General features: G+C 41.5%; 1 protein-coding gene across 4 annotated transcripts in view; it reads left to right on the top strand.

Annotated features, from left to right (window-relative positions):
* Positions 1–12,519: 12,519 nt before the first annotated feature.
* Positions 12,520–24,146, top strand: part of LOC127237551 (protein arginine N-methyltransferase 9) — a 232,371-nt gene continuing 220,744 nt past the window's right edge. The window contains exons 1-2 of one of the 4 annotated variants that reach the window (XM_051205908.1): positions 12,522–12,627; positions 16,572–16,720. In XM_051205908.1, coding sequence (XP_051061865.1) covers positions 16,701–16,720 — 20 coding nt within the window. In that variant the 5' untranslated portion in view covers positions 12,522–12,627; positions 16,572–16,700. Of the gene's footprint in view, positions 12,628–16,544; positions 16,721–24,146 lie in introns of those variants that run through there. The other 3 variants (XM_051205907.1, XM_051205909.1, XM_051205903.1) reach the window with 3 other exon arrangements.

Here is a 24,146-nt window from a genome sequence, read left to right as displayed (position 1 = left end):
CCTGGGGTCCCTTTTCTCCTCAAATTGTACATTTTGTATTTTCCTTTCTCAGCTTGGTCATGTTCATTATAGATCTGTATAAGAGTGACTGCTAATAACCACATGACAGAATCAATACTAGGCTCTTTGAGATTTCCTCTGCCAGTGGAATTCATCCAAAATGCTTCACTTTAGCCTTTGGCAGACTCTTGAGGTCAAAAAGCAGCCACTTTCTTCCCCTAATTGTCATAAGAACAATCTCCTAGGCAATATACTAGAATTCTTCTCCCCTCTGAAACCTCTTGAGCCAGACCCCACAGTTAAAATAGCCCCCAGCACCACAACCTTTCATGCTTCTATTAGTATGACCCATAAAGCAGTGCTTAAAGCATTCCATTACTTTCCTGTCCCAAAGTCCCAAAGCCAAATTCTCCAAACAAAAACACATGGTTAGGCTTATCACAACAGTACTCTAGTTCCTGGTACAAACTTCTGTCTTAGGAAGGGCTTCTATTGAAGAGACGGCATGACCATGCAACTCTTATAAAGGAATTATAATTCCTTTATAATAGTCATTGAGACTATTTCAGAGGTTTAATCCATTATCTTCATGGTGGGAAGCATGACAGCTTGCAGGTAGACATGATGCTGGAAAAGGAGCTGAGAGTTCTACATGTTGATCTGCAGGCAGCAAAAGCAACTATGAACTTCATTAGGTGTAGCTTGAGAGTAGAAAGACTTCAAAGCTCCTTCCACAGTGACATACTTTACCAACAAGGCCAATTTACCCCAAATGACCATACCTCCCAATAATGCTACTCCCTATCACTAAGCATTCAAACACATGAGTACTTTGAGGGGTATACCTATTCAAACCACCACACTAACACTACATTGAACTAGGAAAAGGAAGAAAAAATGGTGTCTCCTGGTCCTTACAGTGTTTGTGTACATTATATATGTAGTAATTCATTAATATATTATATGTACCACATTATAGAGAGCTGCAAAGTTCTGTGCCTTAAAGGTGGCGCTGGCTTCCACCTTCCACATTCCCTATAGTGAGAGCTGTCTGTGGTAAACAAGTCCTTATTTGGCTAAGCCTGTTCAGCTTGCTTGCTTCCCTATAAGAGCAGCCTATCTGCAGGGTCCACGTGGCTCACTAGGGTTGGTCGAGCTAAAGGGGATTTAAGCCTGTGGGGTGTTTCCCCGGGGTCAGAAGAAGAAGCTTGTTCAAGAATCCTGAATAAACTGCTTGAAGAAGATCTTGCCCGTAGTCGCGTCTTCCTTGCAGGCTGAGGTTAGGTGCAACACCACATGTATTATATTAACATATATAATGCATAAACACTACACATGTATAATGTATATGTATTAGTGTTACTGGGGATTGAATCCAAGGACTTATGCATATTAAGCAAGCACTTGAGGAGCCTGCCTGACTCCATTTTGAAGGCAGGAGCCATTATGCTGTATTGTTAAGAACACATTTTTAATCCCAGAACTGGGGAGGCAGAGACAGGCAGATCTCTGAGGTCAGCCTGGTCTACAGAGCCAGTTCCAGGACAGGCTCCAAAGCTACAGAGAAACCCTGTCTTTGGAAAACCAAAAATGCTGAGTTGTTCTCTGTTTCCTGGAATCTGACCTTCCCCCAATCCATGACCCTTACTTATTTTGAGACCACCCCCTACCATCTCTGACCATCTCTGACCCTCCCCTAATCACATGGTGACCACATGATTTTGTTTTCTGTATTTCTTTATTGTCCCATTGCCTCTCTTCTGTAAAACTCTTCATGATTTTATTCCTCAAAAGTAGCCCAAGAAATGGATTTGGGGGCTGCCTTCTATTAAATAAACTTAGGAGTCAGTCCTGACCAGCTCTTGAGTTCACCCCGGAATTTAAAAATTAAGCTTGCTTCAAATTTGGCTCAAATTGGTATTAACAATTTTGTGGAGGCCCCAGTGAGATTCAGACCACCCACCCCAAATTCTAAACCTGAACCTTCACACTAGAACTCCAGAGGCTACGAGGCAGCCTCTGGAGACATGTGCCTTGAGACATTCCAAGGCTCAGAAGCTCCCCTTCTGGTCATCACTATGGGTGATCCTTTGTGCTGAGATAAATAGTAAGCATCTACAGGGGCTTCCCCAATAGGTTAGACTAGTTCTGTTTTGTGGGGATCCCTATCTGGGACATAGAGAGTTTTTGGTGGGACCCCAGATTCTCCTGTCTAGGCATATAGCAACACATGACGCCACTGACCTAAGGTCCTTGGTCTGGTTTTATGTCCTGTTTGTCTTGTCTTTGTACATCTCATATTGTCTTTAGCTTTATTTTTACTGTGCTCTTTCTGCCTCTTGCACTTTCTTTGTTAATTGGTTTATTTTGGACTTGGGGTGACTAATCTGATGGACAGTGTAATAGCCCTCTGACATGTGCTCTAAAGGTTTGTGATAAACTTAACCCTCTATAGATAAGGAGGAGTATGATTACCCTATCACCAAGCATCACCTATGAAATTCTATGAAACTGAATGGCCCACATTTGGGGTTGACTGGCCCTCCCAGGGTACTTTTTAATTCTCAGATAGCCTAGGCTGTGACTAATGTCGCCCTTGGTAAGCCCAGCCACCCAGATCAGAGTAGATGCATCTTACCTTGGGCTGAATCAGCTTCTAATTTGCCCTCCTGCATGACGGCCTATATGGTTAACAACAGGTAAGGTGGCCAAGCTCTGGTTGTTAGCAGATGGATCTCTCCAGGTCCTGTAGCTGAGGCCAATGAGCCCCCTCTGAAAACCATTCTGGAGGACTCACAGTAGGAAGGAATCCCTCTTCCCTCTATGTAATCATCATTACTCCTTCTCCCCTCTTCACCTCAACCTCTACATCTGCCACCCCATTCTCCACCACCAAGACTTCCCTCTGTCCTCCTGTCTACACCTACCCCTACTCCACCATCTATTCCTTCCCTACTTCCACCTACCCCCAGAAATTCCCCCTACCTTCTCCTGACTTACCCCTTCCACACCCTAGGGAGTCCCATATAACTCCCAACTCCTCTAGTTTTGGTTCTGGGGTGGCACCTCCTTTAGTCCTCGTTCCCCTAGGGCCATTTCCTGACAATTGCTATCTGTACCTTTCTCCATCACAGATCTCTACAACTGGAAGAACCCAGAACCTCCCTTTCAGCACTAGCCCTATTCCTTAATTTGTCTAATTGATTCTTTTTCTGTCATCTCCCCATGAAGTAGATTCTTCATAACCTCTTCACCACTAAAGAAGGGAAACAGATTCTCATGAAAGCAGCTGAAGATCTTTCTAGAATAGCTTTAATGGCTGATGACCAAGCAGAGGCATTTGACCATGCTCTGCCAAGATGGAGACCCCAATGGGACTATAACACTGAGAGGTAGGGAGGTCATTCAGTGAAGTAACACCAGGCTGTGCTAGAAGGGATGAAACAGGCAGCCTGAAAGCCCACTGACTTATCTAAGGTTACAGATGTGAACAGGGCCCAGATGATTGCCTCGGCTTCCTGGAGCATCTCCTGGACACCTACTCGTTATACACTGCTGTAGATCCAAAGGACCTGGCAACCTTCAAGGTGATTAACCTGGCCTTTGTTACTTTGTTGGCCCCTGATGTATGTAGAAAAATACAAAAGATGTATGGGTTTTCAGGGAAAAACAGGTCAGAACTATTACAGATAGCCCAGAAGGTGTTTGATAGCAGAGGCAGCAAAGATCTTCTGATAAAGTAGATGGAGTGTGCCACTGTTGCTGCACTTCAAGCCCTGCCTATGCACCCCTGCAACCCATGATAAAAGAGGACACTTTTTCTGAAGGACTGTTGCTGTAGGTTCTTCCAGCCCCAAATAAACACACCGACACTATGTTAGATATAAAAACTGCTGGCCAATGGCTAGGGCTTCTTATTGGCTAGCTCAGTCTTAATTATTAACCCATTTCTATAAACCTAAGTATTTCCACGTGGTCTTGGCTTCCCACAGAAGGGTCTGTACCTGATAGTCCTTTGCTGGCTACATGGTGTCCCTCTCAGTGTCTCTCTGCCTACCTTTTCCAAAATTCTCCTCATCTCCTAGTCCTGCCTATCTTCCTCCTGATTTGGCCAAACAATGTTTTATTCATCAACCAATAAGAGAAACACATATACAGAAGGGCATCTCCTATCAAAGGACCAATGTTCCTCCTGCAAAGAAATGGTTCATTGGAAAAATGAATGTCTATGCTGGAAACAGGTAAGCACCCCCCAAACCCAAGCCAATCCTAGCTATAGAGGATTAGCAAGGCTGGGGCTCCTTTGAATTAGGCCTCCAAGAGCCTATGATAATCTTCACTAGGGGACCAACCTGTAAAATTTCTAGTGGACATAGGGGCCCCTGGGACCATTATCAAGCAAATAATAAAGGTACAGGGGACAAGAGGGGATGTCAAAGAATAAGCATGGACTACTGACTGGACTGCTAAACTAGGACAAGGAACTGTGACTCATTCTTTTATTGTTATTCCTGAATGCCTCTACCCCTTACTTGGCCAGGACCCCTTGAACAAGCTCCCCAGCAATGATATCATTCTCAAAAGACTCTCCTAGGTTGCAACTGGGAGACCCTGCTAAGGCTTTAAGAATAACCTGCCCAATAATTGAGCAATATCTGCTCCTCCAAAATCCAACTTATTCCCTGGACGGGAAATCGAAAAAGTTGTTGGTCCAGGAAATTCTACAGTTTTTGGCAGAGGACAAAATCCTCTGGCCTGGTAAAATATGTGCCATCCATCATAGTGCACCTAACATCTGGGCAAAGCCCATTCCAGCCAAGTAGTACCCATCAGTTCAGAAGCCAAGGAAGGGATTAAGATTCACATCAGGTGCCTCCTTGAAACAGGTATATATATACATCCCTTGTCAATCAGCCTGGAATACTCCCTTGTTGCCTGTCCAAAAGCCTGGAAGTCAAGATTGTAGACTGGTGCAAAACTTGGGGGAAGTGAGCAAGAAGGTAGAATCCATTTACCCAACTGTTCCAAATTCTTATTCTTTGCTCAGTTTATTACCACCAGAACATAAATTTTACACTGTATTTGGGCTTAGAAGAGGCATTCTTCTCCATCTCCCTATTAAAACTGAGTCAGCCTATCTTTGCATTTGAATGGGCTGACCCTGACCTGGGGATTATGAGGACAACTAACCTGGAGCAACTGCCCCAAGGGGTTCAAAAACTTTCCCACCATCTTGGATGAAGCACTCAACCAGGATTTAAATCTCTTCCATAGTAAGTGCCTTGAGGTAACCTTACTTCAATATGTAGGTGATCTAATATTGTCTGCTAAAGATTAGGACTGTTTGAGAACCACCAGAGACCTACAGTTAGGCTTTAGAGTTACTATTGGGGTCCTGGAGAAGACCCACAAAAGACCAACATCCACATATGCAATCAGCAAGAGCGTTTATTATCGTGAGAATGGAAGCGCCAGCATGCTAGATTTGAGCATCCGACACAAAGGCAAAGATAGCATTGACCACCTTCCCCCAGAAAAGCTTGCAGGTTCTTTTATGCACAACTAGAGGAGTTCTAAAATCAGTGTGATGATTCCATGATCATTCTATGTATGATTGGTTTACACAACTGACAATCATATTAGTATGTTTCTAATTGGTTAGTGCTAGCCTGGGTGTGCTAAGGCTATATCTTTTCCATTTTTTTTTGGACAAGTCTAGACAAATCCCAGGTTTTGTCCAAATTTGTTATCTCCTTGAGGTCCCTAGTGGGGGTGGGGTGGGGTGGGGAGGTGGCCCTGTCCTGGTATATACAGTTCTTTTCACATCCCCACTGTAAGGGCATTGGCAGTTCCTTGTCCTTCCTGTCTTCATCAGAACCTGTCTTGTTTAATTTCAAGAGGCAGGAACCGAAGGCTACTTCTTAACTGAGTTATCAAAGGCCTGCCATGGTATTGCCTGGCCTTCTCAGTTTCTAAAAGAAAGCTCAAATTTGCTTACCCCAGGTTACTTACTTGGAATATGAGCTGAGAGAAGGGAAAAGACCATTGTCCCAGCCCCCTGTAGCAGCCATATTGCAAATCCCAATACCAATCACCAAGAAACAAGTTAGGGAATTTCTGGGAGTTGTTGGATATTACTTTCTTTGGTACCTGGGTTTGCTGAAATTGCCAGCTCCTTGTGCTCTGCTACAGTGGGGGCAACACCCCTTTGACAATGGAGTATGGAACATATACAGCCTTTAAGAACTTAAAAGAGGCCCTGGTACAGGCCCGTACATTAACTTTCCCTAATAAGTCTAAGCACTTTTCTTTATATCCATAAAAGAAAGGGCATTCCCAAGGGAGTCCTGACTCAGACCCTGGGTCCCTGGAAAAGTCTGACAGCTTACGTCTCAAAGAGACTGGATCCTGTAGCCTTTGGATGGTCCCTTTTGTTAAGAGTCATCACAGACCCGGCAGTTCTTGTAAAAGAATCCGAGAAGCTCATGTTGGGACAGATTCTAACTGTGACAGCTCCATGCTGTGGAAGCTCTGCTAAGAGATACCACCAACCAGGTGTCTAATGCCCATCTGACCCAGTACCAAGCTCTTCTTCTAGATAAGGACAGATGGATTTAAAAAAAAAAGTAAATTAGAAACAATATTATTTTATATATCAATCCCAGTTCCCCTCTCCCTCCCATTCTCCCATGCCTCCCTCCGATCCCCATCCCATCTCTCTTCTGCTCTATAGGAAGGGTGAGGCCTTCCATAGGGGATCACCCAAGTCTGCCACATCATTTGGGACAAGGCTTAGCCTCCCTCCTCGGAGTTTCTTGGCTGAGAGAGTATCCCTCTCTAGGGAGTGGGCTCCTAAAGTCCATTCGTATACTAGGAATAAATACTGATCCACTACCAGAGGCCCCATAGACTGTCCAGTCCTCCTTACTGACACCCACACTTAGGGGGTCTTGGTCAGTCCTATGCTGGTTTCCAAGCTGTCAGTCTCAAGTATATGAACCACCCCTGCATTTCTGGGATGAAGCCTACTTGATCATGGTGGATGATTTCTCTGATATGTTCTTGGATTTAATTTGCCAGTATTTTATTGGGTACTTGGGTATTAATGTTCATGAGGGGTATTGGTCTAAGGTTCTCTTTCTTAGTTATGTCTTTGTGTGGCTTGGGTAACAAGGTAATTATAGCCTCATAAAAAGAATTTGGCAATGAACCTTCTGCTTCTATTGTGTGGAACAGTTTGAGGAGTATTGATATTAGCTGTTCTTCTGGTAGGATTCTGCACTCAAGACATGTGCTTTTTTTGGTTGGGAGACTTGATGTCTGCTCCTATTTCATTAGGGGTTATAGATCTATTTAAATTGCTTATATGTTCATGATTTAATTTTGGTAAGTTATATCTATCCAGAAAATTATCCATTTCCTTTAAATTATCAAATTTTGGGGAGTACAAGTTTTCAAAGTATGATCTGAAGAGTCTCTGGATTTCCTCGGTGTCCATTGTCATGTCCCCATTTTCATTTCTGATCTTGATAATTTGAAAGTTCTCTCTGTGTCTTTTGGTGAGTTTGGATAAAGGGTTGTCTATCTTGTTGATTTTCTCACAGAACCAACTCTTTGTTACATCGATTTCTCTTTCCTATTTTCTATTTTATTGATTTCAGCCTTCAATTTGATTATTTCTTGGCATCTACTGCTCTGGAGTGAGTTTGCCTCTTTTTGTTCTAGAGCTTTCACTTGTGCTGTTAATTCTCTAATGTGACTATTCTCCAGTTTTTTTGTTTTTTTCATGTGAACACTTAGTGCTATGAACTTTCCTCTTAGTACTGCTTTGAAAGTGTCCCATATGTTTAGGTATGTTGTGTCTTCATTCTCATTGAATTCTAGGAAGTCTTTAATGTATTTATGTTCTCCTTGATCCAGGAATGGTGCAATTACCCAATGTTCAATTTCCATGGGTTTGTAGGGTTTCTGCAGTTTTTATTGCTGATGAATTCTAACTTTAAAGCATGGTGGTTTGATAAGATCCAGGGAGTTATTCCAATTTTTTGTATCTATTGTGGTTTGTCATCTTGCCAAGAAGGTTCCATGTGGCATGGAGAAGATGGGATATTCTTTTGTGTTTGGATGGAATGTTCTATAGATGTCTGTTAAACCCAATTGGGTTGTAACATCTGTTAGTTCCTTTGTTTCTTCGTTAAGCTTTTGTCTGGTGGCCTGTCTAGTGGTGAGAGAGGGATGTTGAAATCTCCCACTATAATTGTGTGAAGTTTCATCGGTGATTTGGATTTTAGTAGCACTTCTTTAATGAATGTGGGTGGGTGGCTTTGTATTCAGGGCATGGATGCTCAGAATTGATAGTTCCATCTTGATGGATTTTTCCTGTGATGAGTAAGAAATGACCTTCTTCATCTCTTTCTATTAACTTCAGTTTCAAGTCTAATTTGTTAGATATTGGAATTGCTACACCAGCTTGTTTCTTGGGTCCATTTGGTTGGAAAATCTTTTCCCAACCATTAACTCTGAGGTAACATCTGTCTCTGAAGTTGAGGTGTGTTTCCTGTATGTAGCAGAAGGATGGATTCTGTCTTCATATCCATTCTGTTAGCTTGTGTCTTCTTATAGGTGAGTTAAGACCATTAATGTTGAGGGAAAGTAAGAACCATTGATTGTTAATTCTTGTTTGTTTTGGATTTGTTGATGTTGTTGTTATTTTGTGTGGTCACCCCCACCCCAGTTTTTCTTTTGGCTGTTGGTAAAGTGGGATTATCTATTGCCTATGTTTTTGTGGGTATAGTTAACTTCCTTGGGTTGGAGTTTTCCTTCCAAAACTTTCTGTAGGGCTGGATTAGTTGATATGTACTGTTTAAATCTGATTTTGTTATGGAATATCTTGATTTCTCCATCTATAGTGATTAAAAGCTTTGCTGTTTATAGTTGTCTGGGCTGGCATCCATGGTCTCTTAGTGTTGGTAGAATATCTATCTGGGACATTCTGGCCTTCAGAGTTTCAATGGTGAAATCAGGTGTAATATTGATAGGTTTGTCGTTATATATTACCTGGCCTTTTCCTTTGCTGCTCTTAGTAACCTTTTTTTATTCCGTATATTTGATGTTTTGATTGTTATGTGGCAAGAGGACTTTCTTTTGTGGTCCACTCTATTTGGTGTTCTATAAGCTTCTTGTACTTTTATTGGCATGTCTTCTTTTGGTTGAGAAAGTTTGCTTCCATAATTTTGTTGATTATGTTTTCTGCACCTTTGAGTTAGATTTCTTCACCTTCTTCTATACCTATTATTCTTAGGTTTGGCCTTTTCACAGTGTCCCATACTTCCTGGTTATTTTGTGTTAAGGATTTGTTGGACTTAAGATTTTCTTTGTTCAATGAATCTATTTTTCCTAGTGCATCTTCAACACCTGGGATTCTCTCTTATATCTCTTGTATTCTGTTGGTTATGTTTGCTTCTGTAGTCCTTGATTGTTTACCCAGGTTTTCTATTTTCAACATTCCCCCAGACTTTTTTTTCCTTTTTTTAATTTCAGCTTTCAAGTTTTGCACTGTTTGAATTGTTTCCTTTACTTGTGTGGTTGTTTTTTTTTTTGTTGGCTTTTCTTGCTTGCTTTAAGAGATTTGTTTATTTCTTGCAATTTTTCGTTTGTCTTTCCCTCCATTTCTTGAATTTTTTGCTTTTTTCCTTCCATTTCTTTAAGAAATTTTCTCATTTCCTCTTATAGGGTCTCTATCATCATCATAAATTTGTTTTTAGGGTCATTCTCTTCTGCTTTATCTGTGTTGGGATGTTCAGGTCTTGCTGGTGTAGAATCCCTAGACTCTGGTGGTGTCATATTTATCTTTCTGTTATTGAATGTGGTCTTATACTGTCCTCTTCCCATTCTTTCTTACAGTGGGTGTCAGTGGTGTCTCTCATTCTCCTGGTGGATACGGGTCCAAGATTCTCTTCCAGTGGGTGTAAGCAGGTCCAATACACCGATGGCTCACCTCTTCCCATGGGTGGAGGCAGGACTAGCACCAACATGTAGGCAGACTCCAGATGGCCTGGTCCACTGGGTCCGGTTTCCCTGTGTGCAGTCCCTAGGCCTCAGAAGGCTTGGAGCAGGGCACCAGAAGGCCCAGATTGACTTTTGATAAATCCTTGGTCATTAATCCTGCCACCTGCTGCTGGATAATGATCCGAGGAACACATTCATGACTGCCTGGTGATGCTGGATGTCATCCAAACTATGCAGCCTGACCTGACAGATAGTTCTTTCACTACCAGAGATGCAGATCACTATATGAATGGCAGCAGCTTCATTCAAGAAGGAGCCAGAAATTCAGGGACAGCAGTGATCATAGACCAGAAAGAAGTTCATTTGGGCATCAGCCTTGACCAGGGGCACGTCGTCCTAGAGTGTAAAAATAATTGCTCTGACACAGGCTTTAAGATGGCCTGAAGAAAATAGGTGAACATCTACACAGACAGCTGATATGCTTTTGCCATGGCTCATGTTCATGGACAGACATATAAACAGAGGGGCTTACACACCTCATTGGGAAAGAGTAATAAAAGTAAATTTGAGATTGTCCAGGTGCTACAGGTCTTCTTGCTATCAACGGAACTGGCCATTATTCACTTGCTAGGACACCAAAAAAGACAAAAGTCCTCAAACTCAAGGTAACAGCCATGCAGATCAATTTGTCAAAGAGGCTTCTCTCAGGGATCTCAAACCCTAGACTGTCCTGGCACTCTGCCTCCAGAGAAGATGTTCCTGAGTACAATCCAGCAGAGATCAGTTATATTCTGACTTGGGAGCTTGGGGGAGGCGACATGGATGGTGGACCTTGCCTGGTGGAAGATTCTGTATGCCAAAGGTACTGGGCCAAAGGTGGCTAACTGCCTTGCATTTGTCACCAAGAAAGATCTCAGAATTCATCTCCCCTCATGTCTGGCTACCTTGACCCTGAGAAAAACTTCAGAGCATTTTAGCTCGCTGCCTGACCTGTAACCAGGAAAATGCAAAAAAGGACATGCTTTCCCCAGGACAAGGGAGTCAAGGTACATTACCTGGTGAATTTTAGGAAATGGACTTCACTAAAGTCAAGCCAGGACTGTATCAACACAAATATCTGCTGGTCTTTGTTGATACCTTCACTGGTTGGGGTAGAGGCCTTTCCATCCTGAACAGAAACAGACCACGTGGTAGCTAAGAACTTGATAACTGAAATTATTCTCAGATTTGGTCTTCCAATATCTCTGGGGTGTGACAATGGCCCAGCCTTCATAGCCAATTTATCTCAATTGCTCTCTAAGGCTTTTAACATAAGTTGGAAACTTCATTGTATGTATGTATCTGAGAGCTCAGAAAAAGTAGAGAAGATGAATAGACCTTTAAAGGAGATTTTTAAATCAAATATACTCTTGAAACTGGTGGTAACTGGGTAGACTCTTGCCTTTTGCCCTCCTCAGAGTCTGATGTGCCCCCTATACTTTCCATCAAGTGTGAAAGTACAACACTAAACTTATTATTTTGTACATTCTAGGATAATTGAGAATAGTTCCTGTCTTGAAGAACTTTCTTAAGATGTACATAGGTAGCTGCTTACAAGATTGGGCCAGAGAATAACCCAAGAGAAAGCAAAAAAGGTACACAAAAGTTGACTTTAGGAGCACTGGAGAATTTTAGTTCGATGCCCATAATGCTCTTACGTCCATTCCTTGTTAGCCCCTTTACACACTAGGTATCTCTTGGAACTGGGGACAAAAATAGCTAATGCTATAATTCTTATACAACATTCAAAACTTTAGGATTTATATCTTAGCGGCCACATGTGACCTGTCTTCTGAATTAATGTAACAGGTCATCAGGAAATTCTGATTCGGCCATACCCATCCCATGGACTTGTGCAACCTTAAAGTAATTCTCAGAGATTGCCTTTTCCTTCTCTAACAAGTGTTATCCCAAGTCCTGCATCATGGGTTTTGTGAGACTATTTAACGCTAAAAGAGTACATACACCATGACCAAATTTAAGGAGCTTTGATTTCGTTTTGCCATAGTGAGACTGGCGCGCTGAACTCCAGAGAGCCTGAGCATTGCACACAGCTGACCCAAGCAGGGTCTGGCACGCGCAGCGGGGAGCCGGAGATGAACCCCACACCGAAAACAAAGTGCTCTCTGCCTAGGTACTGGCAGACACTGGGGGTGCGGCGGAGGTGGGGCTTTCTCCAAGAGAGCGCGTCGGTCTTGTGTCCTCACTGAGCATTGTTTCTAGTTGCACGCGCAGTTCTGCCCCGCGGCTGAGAAGGCGGGGCTTTGCTCTGTGTAGGGGCGGAGCGCACTTCCTTTCAGAGCCTTCTGTTGCTGCTTTGGCTCCCAGGGAAGAGAGGCTCTTTTCCCTGAGGAGGGCGTCTTCCCGGAGGTCTTCCGAGCCTAGACAGCGACGTCGAACTCGAGGTCCAGATCCTGCCTGGGCACCGCGGGTGGCGCAGAGGCGGCCGGTAGGGATCGGCTGGTGGCGCGGTCCTTGCAGAGCGCTGAGCACTGTCTGATCGCCCAGGATTTTGGCACTGCTTATGCCCATTACCTCCTAGTGCTCAGCCTGGCACCTGAGCTCAAAGAAGATGTGAAGGTGAGGCCTTCCTTTTCTTATGTGCAACAGTTACCACGTTGAACTCATGTATTTTCAGTTTAAAAGCTGCGGACGATCTTGCTTTGTTTAGGCCAGAATTTGTCAACCTGACACTGTTGACATTTTGCATGAGACAGCCCTATGTCTTCCTTCATTGTTAGCAGCATGGTCTGCCCACTAGATTTCAGTTAGGCTTATGTAATTCACAGAAATCTCAGGAGCTGTTGGTTTAACTCAGTATGATGGCATCCTGGGTCATTGGCTCCTCTGAATAGACAGAGGTAGAATGAACACAATTCCTCTTTGCTCAGTTCTAGCTGCTGCTTCTGTGAATGGAGAAGATAAATAGTGGGTGTGGAAAGTACACATGAAATTTGGCTGTGAGTGTAGGTCCTTGATAGAGTGCTTGTGTTGGTAAAATGCTTATCCAGGGGAAGACATAAGGTCCAAAAACAAACTAAGGTCTCTGGAGAATCAGTGCGTTCATTGGGCTTACCTATAGAGCAGAACATAGATGAGGGGCTAGTGACTGGAGTGTGGGAGCTCCCCCCACAAAAGGCTGCACTGGAAAGCCTTTACTCAGCAGGAATGGTAGCTTTCTCAAAACTGCATGGCTAGACTCTCTCCCTGCCATCTTCTACTGTCTTCCCTGGCTTAAACGCTACACCAGGGGTTCTCAACCTGTGGGTTGTGGCCCTTTTGGGGGTTGAATGACCATTTCACAGGGGTTACATATCAGATAGCTACATACCAGATATTTATATTATGATTCATAACAATAGCAAAATCACAAAAGTTATAAAGTAGCAACAAAAGTAATTATGCGGTTGGGGGTAACCCCAATGTGAGGAGCTGTGTTAATGGGTTGCAACATTAGGAAGGTTGAGAACCACAGCTCTAGACTCTACTTGAGTTCATGAAGTTAGGGCAATGTTGCATGTAACAGGTGGTATGAATTGCAGGTTACTCAGATGAGGGTCTCATGACCCAGCCTCCCTTTCTGGGACAGATTTAAACAGTCAACAAGTCTGTCTGGTATTATCTTTGCAAGTGGGCACAGCTAAACTGTCCTTCAAGATGGCAGTTGTTTGGCTTGGAGGATAGTTCTGTCCAACAGCTTGCCCTGAGTGTGATGCTCTGAGTTCCATTCCCAGTACAGAAAAAGTATGTAAAGTTTGAGTATATGGCTGGAAACATAGTTCCATCAGTAGAATTGTGTCTAACATGTATTAGGTCTAAGCCTAGTGTAGCAGCCCATAGCTGTAATCCCAGAACTTGGGAGGTACAGGCAGGAGAACCATAAGGTGCCAGGTTCCAGGTTATGCTTAGCTACATAATGAGATAGGGTTTGAGATACAACCCTATCCTTTTTTTTTTGTTTGTTTGTTTGTTTTTTGTTTTTTTTAAAAGCAAACAGGCTGGTAATTACTAGCATTCATTCAATAGTACTTAGTAACTGGCTTCCTATCTCTCCCCCACCCCCACATGAGGCAGGGTTTCTCTGTGTAGCCCTGGCTGTCCTGGAACTCACTCTGTAGACCAGGCTGGCTTTGAACTCACAGAAATCCACCTGCCTCTGCCTCCTGAAGGCTGAGATTGAAGGTGTATGCCACCAACACCTGTCTTAGCGGTTTTATTTATTTTTGTTGTTACCAGGGACCAAACCACACAGCCTTAAGCATTGTAGGAAAGAGTGCTCAACCACTGAATAATCTATTAACCTACAGAACAACTCTTGATCCAGTCATACACTATTTAGATATCTAGAATATTTGTCATATAATAGGATCTCCTTCATTATCCTTGTCTTTCTAGTAAACTGTTGTAATTTGGCTTCTGATATTAACTCTTATGTGTAAAGTTTGTTGTCTTGAAAGCTGGGATGTCTGAGCCTGCCTTCTTTCCATATTGCAGTGTCATGGAAATCAGCTGCAGGAGGATGAGACTCGCGTGGTGCTCAGTTGTCAATTCAAGGCAATTGCTGCACTCCAGGTTAGGCTATAGCAATAGAGATCATCAGGAAGCGTCAGATTTAAAGATAATGGAGTTAGGATGGTTTATGACAAAACTTTCACAATACATGTCTCCTCAGTCCAGAGAGGGATCCCATGACAGACCAATACTGGATACCATCGAAGTCCAATTTAGTGAACCATTGAGTTTTATTGGGGTTACTTATAAGGACAGAAGTAACTTAAAGACAGGTGTGTCATCAAAACCCACCTCACCATGGATAATAGCTCACAGAGCTGGAATCTGGAACAGTCTGCAAGGCCTGTGGCAACCCAAAAGATTGGAGAGTGTCTTTTCAAGAGACTCTGTTCACTTCCAGGCAGCCTGGCTGGTATCTGTTTGTTCCAGGCAGCTTGTCTGATCTCAAGGGTCTTGTTTGAAGCTTGGCATGTCTGAGTGACTCTCATGAATAAACAATAGACATTATTGTTTATTCTCAGGAGGGAGGGACATAGTGGATCTGGTTAGTTTCAGGGATTTCCTGAAGCTATCTTGAGCAGTTTACCTTCTGTTTTAAAGAGCTTTCTCGCAGGATGGACTGTTTTCATCTTGGAGGAAATTTATAGCAAATAGTGAGTTTGTGGTTTGAGATCGAATGGTACCTTTATATCCTGTGACAGGAATGTGGCTGGGCAGTTGAGAACATTTTGAACTTTTTAAAGATTTTCAATTTCTGCCAACAAGATTCTGTGAGGATAGGAGCAAAATTCATGTTCATCTTTGAGTTTTAGTTCTGGTTTCTTGCACATTGATTGATGAGATGACTAGAGACTCGGTGCCTGACTGGTAGAGATAACCAGAAAGCAAGGTCTTAAGTAGGTACATACATGCAGGCAGTGGTGGTGCATGCCTTTGATCCCAGGACCTGGGAGACAGAGGCTGGTGAATTTCTGAGTTCAAGGCCAGCCTGGTCTACAGAGTGAGTTCCAGGACAGACTCCAAAGTTACACATAGATTCCCTGTCTCAAAACACACAAACAAACAAACAAACAAAAAAACGAAAAACGAACAAAGTAGACATGTATATGTTGCATCACTAACACACATAGGTGATCCTGCACTAGGGAATGAATGAGAGGGTCGAGAACACTCCTGAATCACAGCTACCTGCAAAAAGCAGAGGCTAAGAACAGATGTTTACAGAAAGATCATACTGCCTTACTCTACACACACACACACACACACACACACACACATTTTTTTTTTTTTTTTTTTTTTTTTTGCATGTGCTTATTTGGTATCTTAGTCACAGTTCTATTGCTGTGAAGACATCATGACCAAGGCAATTCTTATAAGAGAAAGCATTTAGTTGGGGGCTGGCGTACAGTTTTAGAGGTTTAATCCATTATCATCATGGTGGGGAAGCACTGGAGCAGTAGCTGAGAGCCTCATCCTGATCTGCAGGAAGGGGGTGTAGGATAGACAGAGACAAACACTGAATTTTGCTTGGGCTTTTGAAACCTCAAAGCCCACCCACAGAGATATACTTCCTCCAACAACAACAAGGCCATACTTCCTAATCCTTCTCAAACAAGTGCTACTGCTTGATGACTAAGCATTCAAATATTTGAGTTTATGGGGGAACATTATTATTCAAACTACCACATTTGGCAAACAATACTTAAAAGTTATCAGTTTCAGGTCATCTTTCATTGTAGTTTTTGTTGTTTTGTTTTTGTTTTTTATTTTTTTAGACAGGGTCTCTCTGTGGCTTTGGCTTTGGAGGCTGTCCTGGAACTAGGTCAGTAGACCAGGCTGGTCTTAAACTCACAAGATTCCCCTGCCTCTGCCTCCCGAGTGCTAGGGTTAAAGGTGTATGTCATCAATGCCCAGCCCACTCCAGTTATAGTTTCATTTGTTGGAATCTTCAGCTAGAGTTGTGTATTCTTCACTCTAGTTTACTAATTTATATTTTTTTCATGTTTGTAAAGGAAACTTTTCAGTATACACTTTTCAAGTGGGCTGAAGAGCTTGATGCACTAAGTCGAATAGAAGACTTACTTGGCTGCTATGAGCAGGCCTTGGAACTATTTCCTGATGATGAAGTGATCTGCAATAGTATGGGAGAGCATCTCTTCAGGTTTGTAATGATGTCACTATTACTAAAGATTATGAAGAGAATCAGTCTAAAGCAAGTATAAAATATGCATTCAGGTCCTTTCTGAAGTCACAGAATATATTTTATGCCTCAGCAGTAAGTCATGTGTTTGCAGTCTGGGGTGTTCTAGTACACAGGATTTGTATTGGTGGTTGTATACTTAGCTACCAGCTCCCTGTGTTGCATCCGCAAACTCTAGACTCCCAGACTAAAAGCCATATGCAGCATAAGTCACATTGCTTATATAATCATTGAGAAACATTAAATCACTTACCAGTTAAAACATCAAAACCCCACGTAATAGTCAGAGGTCAGCCTTGTAAGTAGACTTCTCAAAGGGAACCAGTCAGGTCTGCCATGTGAACTCTATGCACACCAGTTTAAGCCATACACATTCCTGAGAAATTACAGAATTACAATAAAAGCATTGCTTTTGAATTTGAAGTAATGGAGGCAGAGCATGGTTCTGTCAGACTGGCAAGCTGCAATTTTTAATTTAAGAATTTAATAAATGAATTGTCATTTTTCGCATTCCTTCTAGTACTCTTACGAAGTTCCACACTGTTGATCAGCAGTCAGGAGGGAAGTGAACTGAGACACTGGGCGGGGCCTAAGCATATAAGAGACCTTAAGCCCGCCTCCACAATGATTCCTTTCCTCCTAACAAAGACACACCTAATAGTGCCACTCCCTGTGAGCCTATAAGGGCCAGTTACATTTAAACTTGCACAATAATCAAGTTTTGTCTCCTATTTCCAAGGTCTCCTGTCTTGACTCAGGGCTATGTAGGGTCAGTGCTCTGGAGAAGGGAGTGTATACAATCTCTGCAGTTCTGACAAAGTAAACTTTGTTAAGTGAGCAATAGTCTTTCTTGTTTTACATTTTGCTCCAGCATGGCAAGGCGTGTTCACGTTAATACCATGTGTTTTCTACTGTGATGTGTGCTGTCAGTTGCAGAGCACACCTTTGTTACATTCAGGGTAACAAAGCAGGAACATGTATTGACCTTAAATATTTCTATTTTAAACTAAAACATGAGTGCCTACAATTTAACATAGCATGGCCCCTTTGTTAGTTGGCCCCATTTGCTTTAGTCATGCCTAGAATAAATAGCCAGGATTAAGTTTCTTTAGAATGGATGGTGACTAAAGGTGCTTGTAAAGGAACAAGTGAGAATTCTGTTTATTCTACTCTGTTGAATGTGTGGTCCAGAAATTACTGATTCATGACAGCCATGTATAGAATTTGATATTAGTAGAAATCCATGTCTCTGGTCAAGGAACTCATGGGTAAACTAAGTATGTATAGACCAGTTTGGATGCTGCTGAAGTCTGATGGTATGTGAAGCACATATTAGTTTGGGGCGGTGCCATCAGCCAGTGATTAACTATTTTCAATAGTGACAGGGAGTTCTTCACAGTTTGAGAAGCAACATTGAGATGACTTGACAGTATTTCCCCTTAGTTCTTTATTTTTTTTGTCTGCTCATATTCAACTTAGTATAAGTTATGACACCCTCCGCTCCCACCCCCAGGACCTCTGAGATGCATAGGTAGGGATTTGGAAAAGAAGTTAGGAGAGTACCATACTCTAGAAAGAGAAAGTTTGCCAAGGAGATAGATTGCTCTGAGATCTGGGGTAGTAATGAAGGGTTCTCAGGCTGGGTTAGTGCCTGAACAGAGGCACTGTAATTGATCACATAGAGTTGAATGTATTGTCATTTCCCCCCTCTAGAATGGGCTTTCGAGATGAGGCAGCTGGGTATTTTCATAAAGCAGTGAAGCTAAACCCTGACTTCAGTGATGCGAAGGAGAACTTTTACCTTGTTGCAAACTGGCTGGTGGAATGCTGGCACTTCATCATGCTTAACGACACCAAAAGGAATAGGATTTATAATGCAGCAATCCAGAAGGCAGTGTCCTCAGGGTCCAAGAGTGTTTTGGATATTGGCACAGGAACTGGAATACTGAGGTTTGTAATTATTGAATAAACAGTTTTGTAGATACCAAAGTTGTAACATTGCATATCAAAACAGCAGTTTTTCCTACTATTGTTAGAGTTACTCATGAACTATTCTCTCTCTCTCTCTCTCTCTCTCTCTCTCTCTCTCTCTCTCTCTCTCTCTCTCTCTCTCTCTCTCTCGAAACAGAGTTTCTCTGTATAACATACCTGGCCATCCTGGAACTCAAGTTTTAGTCCAGGATGACCTCAAACTCACAGAGATCTGCCTTCCTCTGCCTCTTGAGGGCTGGGATTAAAGGCATATATTACCACCACCTTGTTTGATGCAGTTATTAGTATTGTACTTTTTACTATGATTTTACTTATCAAAAAAAGTTCAAGAAAACTAAGAAAACCATGGGTTACTTAAATTTTGTATAATGAATTTTAGAGTATTTTTTATATTAATATTCTAGTGGAATCTAGAAAGCTTATTAAGCAATCTTCTTGCTAGTTGTGTCATAATCGTGGATGCTGAGCCAGACATAATGTCACACTCCTTTAATCCCAGCACTCAGGAGGCAGAGGCAGGTGGATCTCTGTGACTTTGAGATCAGCCTGATCTACATAGTGAGTTGCAGGTCAGACAATGCTATGTAGAAAGACCCTGTCTCAAAAACAAACAAAACAAAATGTGTGGACATTATTTATATTAAACAAGCATACAACTATACTAGTGTATTTTTCTTTATTATTATTATTGGTTTTTTTGTTGTTGTTGATTTGTATTTTTTGTTTTGTTTTTTCTTTTTGAGACATATTTTCTTTCTATAACCCTGGCTGTCCTTGAACTCACTCTGTAGACCAGGCTGGCCTTGCACTCGCACAAATCTTCCTGCCTCTGCCTTCTGAGTGCTGAAATTAAAGCTATGCACCACTGTACCAAGCTTCATTTATTATTTTTTTAATCTTAATTTTTTTAAATCTTTTTTGAGATAGTGTATGTATCTTTGGCTGGCCAGGAATTTGCTCTGTGTGTGTGTGTGTGTGTGTGTGTGTGTGTGTGTGTGTGTGTGTGTGTGTGAGAGCTTTGGCTGTTTTGGAACTTGTTCTGTAGACCAGGCTGGCCTTGAAGTCACCTGCCTCTGCCTTCTGGGATTAAAGATGTGCTCCATCTAGGGCTAGAGAGTGGCTCAGCTGTTTAGAGTACTGGCTGTTTTTGCAGAGGTCCTGAGTTCAATTGTCAGCAACCACATGGTGATTCACAACCACCTATAATGAGATCTGATGCCTATTGGAATATGTGCAGGCAGAACACTGTATACATAATAACAAACAAATCATTAAAAAAAAAAAGGTGAGCTCTATTGCCATCTGGCTTAATTAGATTAGTGTGTGTGTGTGTGTGTGTGTGTTTGTGTGTGTGTGTGTGTGTGTGGTATTCTGTTTGTACACATGCCTATGCTCCACAGTATGCATGTGGAAGCTAGAAGTTAGCTCTGAGGAGTCAGTTTTCTCCTTCCACTGTGGGTTTCAGGAATTAAATTTGTGTTGTCAGACTTGAATGTCACATGCTTTTACCCATTGAGCTGTCTTGCTAGCTCTCATCTTTTAAATGCAGAACAAGTAATGGTTATATTGAAGAATGGAAAGATCCCATGTTTGAAGAATCATAATGTTACTAAAATTGGAAAGAGATACAGTGGATTTTTCTTCTTTTGCAGCATGTTTGCTAAAAAAGCTGGTGCACACTCAGTATACGCCTGTGAATTATCCAAGACCATGTATGAACTTGCCTGTGATGTAGTGGCCGCAAACAAGATGGAAATTGGGATTAAGCTCCTACATATGAAGTCACTTGATATAGAAATTCCCGAAACACATTCCTGAAAGGTGTGTTTATAACTCACCCAAAACGTGAAGATACATTTCCAGCTTCTTGTGTTAACAAAAGTATTCATGTCCTTTTTTTGTGATGGTACAGTTGTCAGCCAATTTAATAAGGTGCATGATTTTATAATAGCATGCTTTTTAAAAAATACCTAAAGAACTCAAGAAAAACTGAGAGTGAGGAATTTAACAAAAACCTTTCTTTAACACATCACAGAAACACTCATGCTTTCCTGTCCATAAAAGTAGATAGACTTCCTGTAAGTCATCAGTGTTAAATAACTATTTAAAGTGTGAAATATTCATGTCAGCAGACATCACGTTTGCATTACTATCCTTGATTAAAATGAAAGTGCCAGTTGACAGAGTATTCTGCTTTGTGTCCTTCAAATGTTGTAAGTACAGTTTTAGAGGCCTTATATTTTCATCTGCATCTCACTGTGTCAGGAGATCAGTGGAACATTAGAACTAGAAGGGATTTACAATCATCTGGCCCATCCTTTTAAAGAATCACCAATCCTACGTCTTTCTGTAATACTTGTTTTGTAATTGTGCTTGTGCTGTCTATCTTTAGCTTAGTTAAATGTAGTCTCCATGTAGAGAATTTTTTGGTGCTCTATTTGTTATTTGAACTCTGGTTTTTAAGTCTTCTTCCAGGTTTTTTGTTGTTGTTGCTTGTTTGTTTGTTTGTTTCAAGACAGGGTTTCTCTTTATATCCTTAGTTGTCCTGGAACTCACTCTGTAGATCAGGCTGGCCTTGAACTCACAGAGCTCTGCCTGCCCTTCACCCCCACCCCAGTTGCTGGCATTAAAGGCATGCATCACTACTGCCCAGCTTTTTCTTCCATTTTTAATAATGTGTACATGGTACTTACACTTTTCAGTAGTCTTTGTTAGTGAAGAAGTTTATTAGATTGTTAATGTAGGTGCATACTCATTTTCTAAAAAACCAAACCAAACAACCTGTCTTAAGTAGGGTTTCTCCTGGCTGCAGCTGTCTGCCTGGGTTTTGTGTCCTCGTGTGACCTTTCCTCTGTGTGTGACTTGCTGCTAGTGTTTGCTTTTTCAGTAGGATACTAGTCCTGTTGAATTAGGACCTCATGTTGGTGACTTCATCTAACCTTAATTGCCTCTGAAGGGCTCTGTCTCCAAATGTAGGATTAGTTAGGTCTTCCACATAAGATTTGGAATGGCATGAAGCTAAGGTTACTTTAATTTGTATTTTGTTCACAGACTGCTTTTGAGTCAAGCAAAATAGATATTTCAGTTCAGATTCTTACTTGTTCATTTTTCTCCTAAGCAAATTTCTAGACTAAGTTGTAGGATTAGATAATTTGAGGTACTTTTTATATTCTAAGTGCATACAGTTGTGAGTATTGAGAGTTTTTGTCTGTAAGTCCAATTGGGTCTAGGTATTGTGGAAGATACCCAGGTCAGTCCTATCCTTAAGATACCTACAGATGTAGAGAGGAATGTAAGGAATGGTCAGGAAATTTTTCTATATCTTTAGACTCTAGAAGTGAATTGTGCCAAGTGAAAGCTAAAGTAATTCAGAGAAGGGAAAGACTCTTTCTGAGTGTCTTTGAGTTTTCTAGAGTGAGTGAATGAATAAAAGTGTGTAACTCTATAAAGACTAGAGAAGAGTTAGAGGCGCAGTCAGATATGTGTAATATAGAAGGCAGAGATACAGTTTTTGGAAGGGAAGGTTCTTGTCCACATTAAATGTTATTTGCATATCAAAAATTATAACTGTTCTGGCAAGGTGGCTCTCTCCAATCCTTCCTTTTTTTTTTTTTTTTTTTTTTTTTTTTGTTTGTTTGTTTGTTTGTTTTCAAGACAGAGTTTCTTTGTGTATCCCTGGATGTCCTGAAACTCTTACCTTTAGACCTGGCTGGCCTCAAACTTGCAAAGATCTGCTTGCTTCTACCTCCCAAGTGCTGGGATTAAAGATATGTGCCACCACCACCAGCTTATTTTTTTAAATTAAATTATATCCTGAAGTGATATAGCTTTATACCTCTGTCTTCCTCTTTATACTTGTATTCTAAACATTAAGGTACATATATATTTATATATACACACAAAAACAGTGAAAACCCTCTTTAAAGGAAAGATTCCTTGGTCTGTATGTATAGACATACACACACTTATTTTGCACATGTAATTGAATGACCTTTATTATATTTTCAGACCAAAGGAGAAAATGGGAATTGTGGACAGTATGGGAAAGTTATACCAGCAAGTGTTGTTATATTTGGGATGGCAGTAGGGTGTGCAGAGATACGAAGACATCATAGGTAAGTGGCTATAGGAATACTCTAAGCCTAGCAGTGGTGGTGCACACCTTTATTCCCAGCACTGGGTTGGTGTAGGGAGCAGAGGCAGGTGGATCTCTGAGTTTGAGGCCAGCCAGGTCTACAGAGCGAGTTCCAGGACAGCCAGGGCTACACAAAGAAACCCTGTCTCAGAAAGCACCCTCCAGCTCTGCCCCACCCCCCAAAAAAACACTACTTCAAGACTTAGTCATGTTTGTAACGTTTTGTCTTACTAATTTTAAATGGAACTCTAGGATTAAAACTAGCTTTTTCTAAATGGAAATTTTTCATACAGCTTACTGTCATTTAACTCTGTGAGAAGTTTGTGTAGAAAAATATTAAGTGCAGATTGATTTTAATTGAAGTTCAAGTAAGGATTTCCAGTGTGAAGGTAAATTTTAGTATTGGTTTTCTTGGCATCATCACTAATGCAATGATTGGGCAGAATGCAATTTTAAATCATTCAAAGATGTTACCTTCCTGAGTAAAGATAACATAAAAATACAAATATTGATGAATAAAAGAAAGGAATAAAAATCACCCTGAACTGATCACCAGGAAATAGCTACTGCTCATCTTTGCTGTGAATTGTTCATCAATCTTTGTTTTATGTTACAGGGTGATATAGTAAAATGTGTAGAGGTTGGTAGGCACAGGAGACCAAACAGACAGGCCCCATTACCAAGTTTGTTGAATGAGAATGTATTGGTTGACTGTCAGCGCTCTATCTATCTGTCTGTCTGTCTGTCTGTCTGTCTGTCTGTCTGTCTGTCTATCTATCTCATCTATCTATCTATGCCTCTGTGTGTTAATTTAATTCATTAAAGAATGCCAATAATACAGCTGTGTGAGACAGTATCCTCAGCCACCCTTGTTATTCACTACTCCTGTTGTGGGTTCATTTCATGGCTTTGATGATCACTGCTATTCTTATTTTATTGGGTTATCCTCTTTGGTGAAGTATTTAAGTGTTTTGTCCATTTCTGTTTGTCTTCTATCAACTTGCCAGAATTCAAAAGTACATTTGAATATGAATCATTTGAAAGTTTCTAATTTTTATTTGTGCCTGTGTTTGTGTGGATGCCTGCCTTGTGTGTGTGATGTTTGTGGAGCACATAAGAGTGTGGTGTGTCCCCTGGAGCTGGAGTTACAGGTGTATGTGCTGAGAGTTAAAGTTAACTCAGGACCTTTGCAAGAATAGCGAGTGTGCTTAACAATGAACCCTCTTTCCATCCTACAGAATTAATTGTCCATTTTAATAT

Source organism: Phodopus roborovskii, unplaced genomic scaffold (assembly GCF_943737965.1).
Source record: "Phodopus roborovskii unplaced genomic scaffold, PHOROB, whole genome shotgun sequence".
Taxonomy (NCBI): Eukaryota; Metazoa; Chordata; class Mammalia; order Rodentia; family Cricetidae; genus Phodopus; species Phodopus roborovskii.
This window is presented reverse-complemented; position numbering and strand designations above follow the sequence as displayed.